This window comes from Orussus abietinus, unplaced genomic scaffold, assembly GCF_000612105.2.
Source record: "Orussus abietinus isolate OABI.00-Male unplaced genomic scaffold, Oabi_2.0 scaffold33, whole genome shotgun sequence".
In the NCBI taxonomy this organism is placed as follows: domain Eukaryota; kingdom Metazoa; phylum Arthropoda; class Insecta; order Hymenoptera; family Orussidae; genus Orussus; species Orussus abietinus.
This window is the reverse complement of record NW_019394294.1, coordinates 622316-635910: the sequence shown is the minus strand read 5'-3', so window position 1 is coordinate 635910 and position 13595 is coordinate 622316. Positions and strand designations below refer to the sequence as shown.

Below are 13595 nucleotides of genomic sequence, written 5' to 3'. Positions count from 1 at the left end.
AGGTGCGTGTAAGCGTGGGTACCTACTCGATGGATATCTAGGAACCACTCGAAGGTTAGCGCCACGATATGCATCTCCGATCGATAGATATATCGTGGCAGCGGGTCGGAAACTTTCTAATTCGATAATTCAATGACTTTGTATTCGATTATCGATCGAACAAATTGCGAGGGCGAGACCAGGTGCGTACACGCCTTTCTCAAGGAGTAGATCCGAGGATCGAGTCAAAGGTCGTTCCTGGCATCTCCTCGATTACAAACTCTCTCCAGATGGATAAAGTTCTAAAAGTGCTGGAATAATTACAAGCAAACAAAAATTAATCGATTAAAAATCGACATTTTCCTGTAGGTTATTATTTTATTCCTTCCGTTTCACCAGACTTTCCTTGTTATTACGTTTCGACGAAACTGCGCAAAATCGGATAAATTTAGTCAGATGAGTAGTGAGTAACAGGAGACGGAAAAAATGGTTGGGTGGAATCGTCGGACGCGATTATAATTTTCCGAGTCCCTTAGCGGTTGGAATTGCGCAGAAATCTCCGCGTTTCGAGCGATCCTTGCGGTGCCTAATTAAGATCTTACACCCAGCGGCTTTATGCCGGAGCTAGTAATGACCATTCGTTTTCATCCTACCCAGGAGATAGTAAAACACGGTCCTAATAGGCGCCTTAACGAGCGGCGATTTCTTAAAATAACTCCTGCCTCCTCCAGGAATCTGAAATACTCACTCTCGGCCTGACTCCGATATACATTCCCTCGCTAAAAAAATAAACCAGTTTCATATTTCCTTTTAATATATCTCAAATAATGCAGCGAATGCGTTTTCTAATTATTCCCTTTCCAAGGAAAAATCGGGATCGTTATCGTTGCCTAGATAAAGGTTGCCTTTTCCTCGCCTTTCTCGGCCACGTTCACGGGGGACTTCCGATCGGCAGTCAATTAGGTTATGTCGTCACGATCGGGAGGCGATTCGTCCCCTATCGTGGCCGTCGATCGGCAAAATCGGCGTGTAACACGGTCGATTCGCGCCGGCGTCGGGGCGCCCCGATCGATCACGGAAAGTGGGCTTTTAGGTTAGGTTGCCCCGATCGAGTCTCTCTCCCGCGACCGGCCGAAGACGCGGCGACTCCTCTGAACCAGTACTCCACATATGCAAACTTAATCCATCAATCGACCGAACTTCTTACGGGGATTTTAATTTCCCTATAACCGTGTCCAGGAATGATTCCTCTAACCTTCAGACCCGCCAGTTAAGATTTTTTCATTTTTCACCGGTACCTCCGCTCAATTTATTTCTCGTCCATTTATCCGTTTAGTCATTATACAAGCCCGAGTCTGCATGCCCGGGCCGTTAATTTAATTCCCGCTTTCCGGTTAATTAATCGCAATTACCGGCGCGCGCGCGTATGCGCAGCACCCCGAGTTCTCGCACTCCGCGCAGGGGCCGCGAGCACGTGACCGGTCACGTGGCCTTAATCGCGTCGCGTCATTTCCACGGTGCGTTGAACCAGGACGACTCGGTCGCGTCTCGGAAGGGGGAACGGCCTTTTGCGCCCGAGAAGAGGGGGAAGGAAGGACGAGCGAGAAGAATTATATTTAAAGGAGATCGAAGCGGCGAGAACGCGCGATCGAGGGGCCAAGAAACCCCGGCGGTGTCGCGCTCTTCGAAGATCCGAGGCGAGCGCGGCGCCGCCATCTTGGTTTCCACTTGGATCACTCCGGGACATTGAAAAACCGAATTTTAGATTTTAAAGGGAAGACTTTCCACGTATCACGCATCCTAGAGGCATTATACGCTAGGTTTGACGACATTCCTCGATATTTTCTACGTTTTCTTGCGGTTTTCCCTACTTTATCCGAGTTTGTACGCAGGGTCTAACGGAAAGTTGGCGTTTCCCCTGGGCCGCCAATAGACTAGGGAGGTGTGTCGAATGGAAAGCGAGCACCGACGAGGCGGACGTTATCACCCGGTAAGAAGTTCATATGGCACGGTCGGACCGTTCGCCACCCACGCGGCTAATCTACCGATAAGTGGGCGGGATCTGGCAAAGGAACTGGGCAATTAATCGACTCGTCACCGTTTAAGGGACTGCCGAGGTGTGGAAGGCAGAGCGCATTAAAACGAGGTTACGCGTCCGTCCCGTTTTCCCCTGCCGGTCTTTCTCCTGAATATAAAATGTCCGTGAAGTTGGCCTCTACTTTTTCGAAAATGAAAACAATTTTTTTCTACTAAATTGAACTCACTTTGTACCGTGGTGTACCGTTGAAACAATTATCCTAACTTCAATAGTCAATTAACAAATTTAAAAAAAAAACATGTTTTTCAGCTAGCCCCTACTTCTTCGAAACTGGATATATTTTCAGTTGTACCGGATTGTACTAGTTGTACCGAACATATTGTACCTTGGAAAAAAATTATGAAAATATAGTACATTTAAAGAAAATTTAAAAAGAAGGTTATATAAAGTAAATAATTTCTTTTTTCTCGAAAATCAAAGCTTTACCCGCTCGTGCTGGCTCGTGAGAATTCACTCGGACAACCCTGTAAAAAAAATGGCCACTCGAAGTCGCCCCAAAGAGACGGCTACCCTCCTCCCTGATGTCCATGTTAAATACGAAATTATATATCATTATTGATTACAGTGTGAGTAGAGATTTTTTTCTCGGGTGAGAAGAAATTTCTTGTTTAGTCTCCAGAGAGAAATCGGGGCGCTTATCAGCCCCGCCCTGGTGGACGGGTTTCTTAATCTCAAGGTCGCCTCGCCCACTCGTTAGATCTCTTTTCGCGTCGAGCGAAGATAACTGGACCACTCGAGGTTAAGCGTTACCAATGCATCTGGAGCAAGGCTCTCTAACGCCGAGAAGGCACGTACAGCCTTCGAGCCGGTGACACGAGCCTTTATCATGGCCGTCCGGTCCCATTAGTGGAGGCCCACGATAGGCAGGGCCTACTCGACGAAGCGACTCCAGTTCGCACTTCGCGACGTGCACTTTGCACCTTGCGATACGTCCCGATAATGCGCCTCCACCACGAAGTAATGGCCTATCTTACTCGCTCCAGTCATAAAAGGCACATATCGATCCAATCCATTCCATCCCCCACAACGTTCTCCTGAAAATCCAGGATCAAGTAACGCAGGATTATCGTTAATCGCCCAATTCAAGATATTTACCTGTGTTCGAGGAATCGAAGATTCGGAGCAATGGAAGCGGCGCCGGGTACAAAACTTGAACAATCACGGGAATTTATTTCTAACACTCTTAAAGATTTTACAAACTTAAACGAACAACTAATAGTGACGGCTAGGTGAGAGGCGGACGCTTGCTTCTAACAAGGAAGGTACCTGAGGTGTCCCCCTCCGATTTTGTTCATTTTTAAATATGTTATAGAGGACTAAAATCTAAGGGACCCGTGTTTTTTTTTATCGGCGGATAAACACTTAGGGGGTGAAATCAGGCTTCAAAGTTGGCCGTGCAAGGGGGTGAGTTGGCTGTTTCATAAAGAGGCCGTGGGGATGTTAATTAATAAAGCGAGGATCGGCAGTTAGGCTTGCTGCACCTGCGATTGAAAGAAAAGTTTCGCGTATAATCCTAACAACCTGGCACAGGATTTTAATCTCCAGTTAGCCTCATCTTCGTCCATGAAATTTCACTAGTCCGGGGTTAACTAATCCTGGTTAAAGAATTTCCTCGTTCCCAAGCAAGGTCATTTTCATATCGATTCGGGGCACTTTGGGATCGAGGCGCCAATTTGTCGGGAGTCGATATCTCAGAGGAGCAGGTGTCCGTGCATCCAGCGCGTTCCCGTTCTCGACCTACCTCAAGGCACGAGGAAGAGAGAGAAAGAGAGAGAGAGAGAGAGCGGCAGCTCGAGGAACGGGGTCTAGGCAGATCGTCGGTCTCGATCATCCAGAAGGGCAGTTAGCGTCGAGGTTGACCCTGGTCATAAACAAGAGGGCCACCTCGTAAGATAACACGTCGCTCGGCAGCGCCCGGTTCCCCTTTACTCGCCTTTATCGTAGGTACCGTAACACGCACCGAGTCACGTTATGCCCCCGCCCCGGGCCTTGTACGACATTTACTTACATCCCGAGGGACGCCCCCCTTTATATCTCGGCGCTGACCCGCGTGTCGCCGTCGCGGGCCCCGGGCGCGATATGCCCCCCTGAGTCAGGTGGAGGGGCCATTTTACACACTTTGCTACTTACCTGGAACCTCCCGAAGGATGTCTCGGGGCCCGCCGATAAGCCTATCCGCTCCCTTCGGGGTGGCGAGGTCCCCCAACGGCCCAGGGTTGAGGTAGGCCCGCTCTGCTTATGGTACCGTAAGGGGCCCGCTCCGATAAGGCCCCCCTTCCACCTGTGGGGGGGACCGATACCCGTCCTTCGCGGACCTGATTTGTATTTGGACCCCCCGATAAGGCCCGACGATTACCGCGAATGGGTTTTACCTTCTCGACTTGGGCACTTGGAGGCAAATTTCCACTCCAATATTTTTCTTTTTTATATTAATTTGAATAATAAATTAATGACACGAGTTCTGATTCCTTTTTTTTTTTTAATCCATTTTTCTGTCTTTGGGATTTCTGGGCTCGAGTGTACGCGTTATGTGGGGGTTCTTTTTCATATTTTGATTTTTCGTTTCGAGGCGCATCGAAGGATTTGAGTTTAGAGAAGGTAATCCTCACGATTCGCATGGATTGCCGTGAGTTAGCGTCAGGAAACGTTGGGATACGGCGTCGAGTCGCGAATCGCTGGTCCCCCGTGTCGCGACTTTACTGACTGGCGCTCACCTGTCCGGGTCTTTCAGTACCCGTTGTAAATTGAATTACACCGAGCCGACGTTCTCCAGGAAGCGTTATTTCCACGAGCGCACCTCGTACCCGAGGACACTCGGCTTAACACGCTCTAACTACTCTCCCGGCGATCGGAGGAGGTAATCGTATTCCCTCCCATCTCCGCTCGCTGAATTTATCGCAATTCCCGATTCGCCTCGCCACATTCACTTCCTAACTCCGAGCCCTATACCCGGCAACGGGTCGCGGGAATTGCGCGCCGTGAGTAATAATCATTTTGATTAAAAGGAATTGGGAAAAGATGCAGAATAGAGAGGAATCGTGGTTAATCGCGAGGTTCTTGCGAAAGGGAGGTAGTGGGTTGTCTCTGGGTCCTCTTCGAGGTTGGGGACGAGCAAATCCAAAACCAACTCCTGATCTTGGTCCCACATTTTTTCACACCAAGTCGGAATTCCCTCATCGCTATTCAGCGTATTTTTTAGCGTCCTCTTCGGGGGTACCAAGTCACCCGCGGTGGTCCCTGTTTTCTTCAGGATGGTCATGAGTTAATACCAGGAAACCGTCGACACCGCAACCGGTACCCGGGCTCGTCGACTAATGTCACGTGCGTCTTGTCACCAGGTTTACCGACCACTCACCTGTACCGAGGTTCCCTTTCTTTGCTCCTCGCCCAACGTGAACGTCTCCTCCTCATCTTTCTCCGCGGTTTTCTCTTATCCTGGCCGGCCCGCTTCCATCTATTCTCCACACGGCATTGTCTACGGCGCGAAGAGTAATGTAATGGGGACCCGAAGGAGGGCTGCATTGTGTCGGGATTTATTAGACAGAGGCGGACGGAGCTTTGTCATTGCAAATTATGATTCGCTCCTATCGACTACACCCATCCGAGCGTGCGTGCCGCTCCATTTGCTCGCCTTTTTTCCCCGCTTCTTTTGCTCCGTTCCTCTTCGAGGCTCTAAAGTTTCCGTTTAGACGTAAATATAAAAATAAGTCTCTTCAGGCTCCTCTGCGTTTCCGGATCCCCGATCTATGGTATCTTCCGCTTAACGGCGTTCACCACCAAAGTGGGAACGATGACTTCCACCGCTAGATGGCATTAGCATCGAATTCGGTAGGAGGTAACCAAAACGTACTTTCTCGCTCGGATGAAGGAGACGCGACGCATAATGGGCGGTGTTTAGCACGGGCGAAGAATGCGCGCGTATTTTGCACGTATAGGACTCACACAACGGCTAGATGTCTCTGGACTAGGCGCCGAAACGTGTGTGACCCTCGGCCGCCCGCACACGCCAGTTGGACGCTCCGCCTAGAGTCGGCAACGGTTGCTAAGGAATGCCCAAATTCCTCGCGAGAAACTTGAAAATCCTGAAAATGGTGCTCCACGGGGACAACGATTTTGAGCGTATTTCTCAACCGATCGAGCTCAACGAGTGCTCGTTTTAAAGATAAAATGTTGACGTGTGTTTATATGGGAGCGATTTTCGATGAAGCACCTCCTTCCTAGTTAAAAGGGCATTGAAATTATTTCGTTGCACTTTTTTATATGAAAATGACCACTTATCGAAAATCGCTTCCATATAGACACAGTTCAACATTTCATCTTCGATATGAGCACTCGTTAAGCTCGATCGGTTTAGAAACACGTTCGGAATCGTTGTCCCCGTGAGGCCCTGCAAAATCACTAGAGTGGTGAGCGTCCTTAAATTTCGAAACCAGGAATTTCATTCCCCTGACGCGGCTTCCGGGATTTTGAAACCTGAATTTCCGTCCCGACGAGCACGCCGGAAACGAGACGTCCATTGTCATCGTCATCGTATAGAGAGGAACTATCCCATGACAAAAGCGCAGTCCTGTCATCGGACCATGAAGGATCCTCCGACCTCCAGTTTTCCGCACTCGGCGGCCATTTCCGCCATCCGCGATTTCGGTTCCTGCCACCGGGCAAGTGGGTCGGCCACTTCCGGTGCCGCTCTTCAAGGTCCTCTTATGGAATAATCGTCGGGCACTAATGAGCCTCTCTTTTTACGATCCTCGCTAATAATTCGCGACCCACTTTCGCGCTCACCTCTTCGCATTTTTCTCAGTCTTTTTCCCTTTCTTATCCGCCGTTATGGCCGGTGCTTCCGGATCGTTAAAATATAAATGTAAAAGAAACGTATAAGGCCCCGCGGGAAGTGGAAATAAAAATCGAGTACAGGGCTTGGTGAGGATACTTTTAGAGATATCCGAGGTCTCGGTCATTCTCCATTTTCTAGGAATGGGAAGCTTTGAGAAAGCCAGTGGGCCCAATTCGGGCGTCTACGAGCTCGGGAATAGGTTACCGATTTTCAGGGATTGGCGGTATGAAATTGAGCGGGCCCAGTTTCATCGGTCAGGAGAGTCGAGCCTTGCGTAGAGGGGTTGGGCCTCACGCGAGGCCACCTAAGCCGGGCTCGGAATATCGGGGCCCATCTGGGCCCGTTCGGGACCTATCGGGGCTATCTTTAATTAACCGCGATGGGACCTTTCGCGCTCTCGCTTTCTCGAGGAGCGCGATCGGTCATCGATCGGCACGCGAAAGAGAGCTTCGGGACCTGGGACCCACGGGCCTCACGGGACCCCATGAGACCCCACGGGACCCCGGATCGTGAGCGAAACCGACACGGAAGGAGCTCGGCCGAGTATAATTAAGTAATTCCCCATCTTGAACGAGGAAATTATTGGGCCTTAATCGCTGTCGATTTTTAACCACTCAACCTATCTTCAAACTTCCGATTTGGGACTCTTTGGGACTTACGATGTAGGGTGGAACTTAAACGGGATTTCCAATGGATCGCCGCGAAGTGGTGGAAGGGAGTACCGCCGATCTGCGTCGATCGGCGACCAGGAAGAGACCAGGAGCGAACCAGAAGAGAACGCCGAAGAAGGCGCCGTGTCACGCCATCCTCTCGGCGAGGCCTCGCCATTAGGCCCTATCGATTCCTCGGCTACTATCGTACCCCTGCATTAAAGATGCCGGGACTTTCCGCGCTTTCTTCCGGGAGGAATTATCGATGATTCACCAGATTCTGCACTTACCAGGCCGAGTGGGAATCCATGCTCTTTTGTGGATTGTGTGTTAGGCAAGATCCGAATTCGTCAGGTCGCCAATAAGGCCCAAATCCTTCCTTTCCACGTAATGAACTCGTCGGTAAATAACTCTCGATTTTCCTAGAATATCTTATATAATATCTGATATCGGAGGAGGCGAAATTTCATCGGCGGGATATTTCGGAGCAGTCTTAAGGGTCCGGACCTTCGACTCGGGGCCCGTTTGGGCCCGTTCGGGCCCCGTGGACCCGGGGTGGCTGGTATCAGGAAAGGCGTCCATTTTTCGAGCGTCCACGCGACTCGGGATAACGTATTGGGCCAGACGAACGGGTCGGACCGGAAAGTCTCCCGAGTGGGCAGTGTTAACGACCTCGGGTCCAGACCCGGAAGATGCGGTAGGTCAAGGTTTCTTCCCGGGTCCTCTCAGCTCGGCTCGGCCCGAGTCGGCCCGGCAGTTTCCTGGAAATCCGGGGTACTCTCCTCGGGCCCGCTCTTCCTTCTTCTTCCCGCGTCTTCGTCATCCTCTTCGGCTTCCCTCGCCTCCTCGAGATCTTCCCACGCACGTGCCGGGCCCCGCGTCCGCGTGAATAATTACCAGATGAAGATACCACCGCCTCGCGTAGGCGCGCTCTTTCTCTCTCTCTCTCTCACTCTTTCTTCTTCTCTCGGTGCAACGGTACCTCGTGCACCTATTCTCGGCGCTCTCCTGCACCTGGTGCACCTGGAACCCCATGGGAACCCACCCCTGGCGAAACGCGTCTGGGAACTCCCCGGGAAGCCGAGGAGGTCGCAACGACTCGATGGAATCTGAATGACTGCACTTTTGTCATCATGATATCATTACGTATATATTTTTCATATCGATTACAGCCTTTGAGTATGCGATAAGAAAATTCACGTCGACCTGGGATGCATAAAAGCATGCTTTTTGGCGGGAAAGTCGCATTTAGATGCGACCATCCGTCTCAGTGCAGTCGCCTAGGCGCGAAGATGCAGCCAGTGCATCCCGTTTACCGGAGGCCGGGAAATTAATGTCGGCAATTATCGCACCGATTATGGGAATAATCCTCGCTATCCTCGGTAACGTAGCGAGCTAAATTCCTCGCTCGTTACGCGGTTACGAGGCTAAGTTAGGCGACGTGCAACACCAGGTCCGCGGCCGTGTGCGCCTGCACTCACGGAGCCGTGAACTTCGCGCGATGCACCCGCGGGATTTGCATACAATGCGGCGAGAACGCACACCGAGAGCCGCGACACCCCGAAGTCCTTACCCCGACTTCGTGGTCGATCGCGACCTCGAGACTTCGACGTAGATCTTGTCCACGGCTCGTCCATTATCCGAGTACCCAAGTTACGACGAATTATTCCCCGCTCCTTGGAGAGGCCCTGGGAACTTCGCGAGAACTACGCTTTATGCGATTTTTTATTCTATACCCTTGGCTACAAAAGATAATAAATAAATGAAAAAGGAAAACAAGAATTATAAAATTTACCTGTACTCAAAAATTCAGCGCCTTGATAATCATTTTGAAGACCTCGTTACGACGAATTATTTCCCGCTCCTTGGAAAGTATCAGATATGCCCTTTATGGCCCTCAGATACCCTTTATGCGATTTTCTACTTTATAGTCTGAACTTAAAAAAAAAAAAAAAGTAAACGAAATGGAAGAAAGAAAAACGATCGCATTTTATTTTGCGCTTTTAAAATAAATTCCCAGTTTTTTCTGACGCTCGCCCGTGAGAGTAGAAAGTAGGCAATGGGATAGAGTATTTATTGTTTAATAAGTTAATAAATTATGTGGAGGTGTTTTTTAGATTCCAGACGGATAGATTCGATCCTGAGATTTGAGGGATCGATCGGGACTCGCGGTTGGGAAATAGAGACAGAGAGAGAGAGGCGTAATGGAAATTCTGTATCGGAGGAGCGGTGCTTATTGCACCTCAAAGTGCACCCGCGAAAGTGCGATCTTAAGATCACCTACGTGCCACCTCGAAGGTGTCGGGAAACCTTCGGGGTCGAGCCGATTGAAAGTTAACGATCGCGGTGGTTTTCGAGGCTTTCCGGAGCACGGGCCTCGCGATCGATCCCTCGATCCCTTCACCGATCGATCCCTCGGACACGTCGATCGGAAATTGCGCCGATTATCGGCTTGCCCAATGTCGGGACGTGCCGGGGTCCCGACAGCGCCTTAAGCTTTTTTCGATCCTCGACCTCGAGGGGGAGCGAGTGTTTGATCTTTCGAGCTGCTCGATAAGGCATGCGCATAACGATCAGATCGAACGGATTTCTCCGATCGATCTGCCGGGGATCGGGAGAAATCCCGAAATTGCACCTATCGACATGCCGGAAAAATTGGAGGAAAAATTGACACCTGCCGGAAAAGAAGTTAACCTCAATTTCTCCTGATTCTAGAATTAATGATGAATTTTTGAACAAAAGGAGATCACCGGAAAGTCGATAATTGATTTATGGTAATTTCATTCGCCTGCTAATATTCGAGTATGCAAAACAGGGGAAAGCGATCCGGGGTTGTTCTTCGGCATCTTCTTCGGGGCTCGTCCGGGAAAGAATCACCGGAGAAAGTGGATTGTCTTGGATGGAGGAAGAGGTTCTGGGATTTGATGGGAGGAACGGGCGTCGGGGACAAAATGGCGGCCGATCTCGAAATTCCGCCTTGTAGGCGAGGAGCTTGAAGTGGGACTTACGCAAGTACGCCTACTTGGAGGGGCTTCGAGGTGTCAATTGTGTCTTAGAGGCGCGAAGGAAAGAGAAACCACGGTGCACCTGGTGTACCTCGTCCCCAATTAACAGTCTACCTGTTAATTGTCACGATGAACTCGAGCCTGCGCGAGAGCTCTTCTGGGTCAGGCCCCTTGGGGCCCATTCGCTCTGGGCCGGCAAAATCGAGAAGATAAAAAGGCCCTCCGAAGTCCCAGAAACCAAGAAAGCGGAAAGGCCCCTTCTTTCCGACTCGCTATTGCATTTTCAATTTTTGGGCCCGATGAGTCCCCGCAAGAAATGACAAAAAATCAAGAAAGGAGACGACGAAACCAGAAATTAATTTCTGGATCTTAAACTCTCATAAGAAATTGTCAAAATCGCGAGGATTTAATACTTTTCCGTACTGGACACAATTTTTGGGCCTTATGGATTAAGAGTAAAAGAATATCTGGTCTCGTCGATATTTTTGTTTTTAATGGGATTTTTATTTTTCTTGCAGAGGTGGCAGCGGCGCTGGTTCGTCCTGTACGACGACGGGGAGCTGACGTACTCCGTGGACGAACACGTAAGTCCCAATCAAGTGTCAGTGTCAATTTGAGATTGCGAATTCAAGACGAGTCCGGTTGAAAGAGGCCCCTGACTCGCGCGAGATAAGTCCCCGCGAGACAAGCGAGCTGATAAGTTCCGGACAAATCCGTATCTAGAGCGGCTGTCGCTGGGCCCCGAATTTGGGTCCGATGGAAATTCGGGCCGACAACCACCTGCCTCCCGGCTTATTCGGGCCCATATCTCTAGCTCAGGAGTAGGGGACAAAAATGGAGGACTATCAGGGTACAAAAACCTCCGGGTCCCTCCTGGGCCCGACGCCTTGTCCCGGGGCCCGTTCAGGAATTCATTTGCATACGAAATTTCGATTTCCCTTCAATCGCCTGCAGGAGAGATGGGATTGGAGGTCCTGGCTCTGGGACTGAATTAAAACCCGACATAGGGCCTAGGGCGCCGTCGGGCCCAAAACTCTGGGATGGGCCCAACGGCTCGAGGAGCGCCGATTTCTTCCGTTTTTTTTTCTCTCGCCTTCTCTCGAGGGGCACCGTTCGGGGATTTATTTTCCAAGTTAGCAAGGGATAAAAGAAGAGGCGCACAACCGTTGTCTCTCGATCTCTCGGGACCCGCGATAACTATCGTTTAATTGGGGTCACCAATTATCCCTGCGAGCGGCCGCAGGAAAGTCTCCGACCTTCGCTGATCGTTCTGGCGGTATCGAAGACGTTATCGACGCGGATATCGGCGATCGTGCCGATAACGTCTCTGGCGTGAGTTATCAAATCCATTTACTGTCTAATATCCGCGGATATTCAATAATAAACCCCTGGAAAAAGGCCCCACCGTGGAAAGGAGGGAGCTTTGCCGAGATTGCCGATCTCAGATGTTGCCGATAACGTCCAAGCCGAGAATTATCGAATTCATCAGTTTTACTCCGTATCCTTGACTAATTTATGAAATAATAATAATAATAATAACTCACTTCTTAACAAAAAGAAAATATCTGATACACGTAGCAGACCCGTTGCACGTTTCGCAAGTGTGAGCCGCATAAATTCGTTGTGGAAAATTCCGAAATTTTTCGTAGTTCTGAAATTTGTATTGTTTATTCTTCTTTTTTACTCAGAAGATGTAGTCACATCAAGAGAAGAAGAGAATCTTTTTCCTCCTCGTCCAGCCCCATCAGGAAGCTCTTAAGATCGATTGGAAAATAAAAATCGATCCTTCAAGGTTGATCCACCGTCGATCCTGGTGATAACGTCACCTCTTCGGAGGATCGATCCTTTCTCGGTCTTCGAGTATGAAGGGTACCTTCCAGGTGCAATTAGCGCCGCGACTAGTTACTCTTAAAAGGCAGAAGGATCCTGCGAAAGGCCTCGATCAATCGATTTCCGATCACGGAAACTGGACATAATTAGTCGCGCGCGGCGAATTTTGCAATACATGGAAAAAGCTGGAAAATTTGCAAACCTGTCGGGACCAGTACGGGTTCGATTACCGATCGATTTATCGCGATCCTTCCTTCGTTCTATCGCGTTTAATAATTTTTCTTCCCCCGAGCGAAATTATCGCTAAAAATCCGAAACAATGAAATTCCCCTCCGTTCCGTTTAATCGGGTCATTTTAACATTTAAGATTTGACACATCGATTTAATAATGAATTAAATGTCATTGCCGTACCATTAATATTTCCACATTTTAAAGAATGCATTTACAAGGCGTTAGTCCGAGTTCTTGATTCGAGATTTAATATAAATTAACGTTAATATCGGGATAAATCGGCGGGTTTGTCGATCGGTTTTCGCCTGGCAAGGGATGAATACTTAACGAGGGGCCTTAATGGGCCCAATTTGTCGATCTATTTCGGGCACGAGGGGAGATTTTCGAGGCTGGTCGTGGCCTCTCGTAGAATGCCAAGGAGAGGTTCGATCTCCGATCGGGCGATCGGTCGGGGAAAAAGATTTAATTGCCGGCGATTATTATCGCCCTCCGCCGGGTGACAGTTTAACCGGCGTGGTCCTTGTCAACGGGGGGGAGCGCACTTTTCCTATTTGCCGGAGCAATGGGCGCAGTCTGGATAATTAATACTTAATTGCACCGGCCATTTCTCAGGGGGGAAAATCGGGCTGCAAGTCGCGCCTCGGGAGAGTAGGTGCAAGTATACGCATCGCAGATCGCGGGATTATGCAGATGCCTGGCATATCCCGAGGGATATAAATACCGGAATGCGAGGGGGAATCTCGCGGTGGATATCGCGGAATTTATTCCAGATCTCGGTGGATACCCGAGGGAATAAACGTAACCCCAATTTTATATCTCGGGGAAAAAGTGCACCCACCCTTTTAAACCCTGAACTGGACGCGAGAAATAGGAGATTATAATTAATTCCATTTCTTTCCCCCGTACTTATCGAACGGCACCGATTGCAATCCTCGGAGGAGCAAATGCAAGTAACGAGCTCAGGTCG

The 13595-nt window shown here is 49.7% G+C and overlaps 1 protein-coding gene across 2 annotated transcripts in view; it reads left to right on the top strand.

Annotated features, from left to right (window-relative positions):
- LOC105695673 (protein outspread) overlaps positions 1-13595 on the top strand; it is a 142725-nt gene that overhangs the window by 62373 nt on the left and 66757 nt on the right. For both annotated transcript variants that reach the window (XM_012417456.2, XM_012417457.1), the window contains exon 3: positions 11085-11150. In XM_012417456.2, the coding sequence (XP_012272879.1) occupies positions 11085-11150 (66 nt within the window). The remainder of the gene's footprint in view (positions 1-11084; positions 11151-13595) is intronic.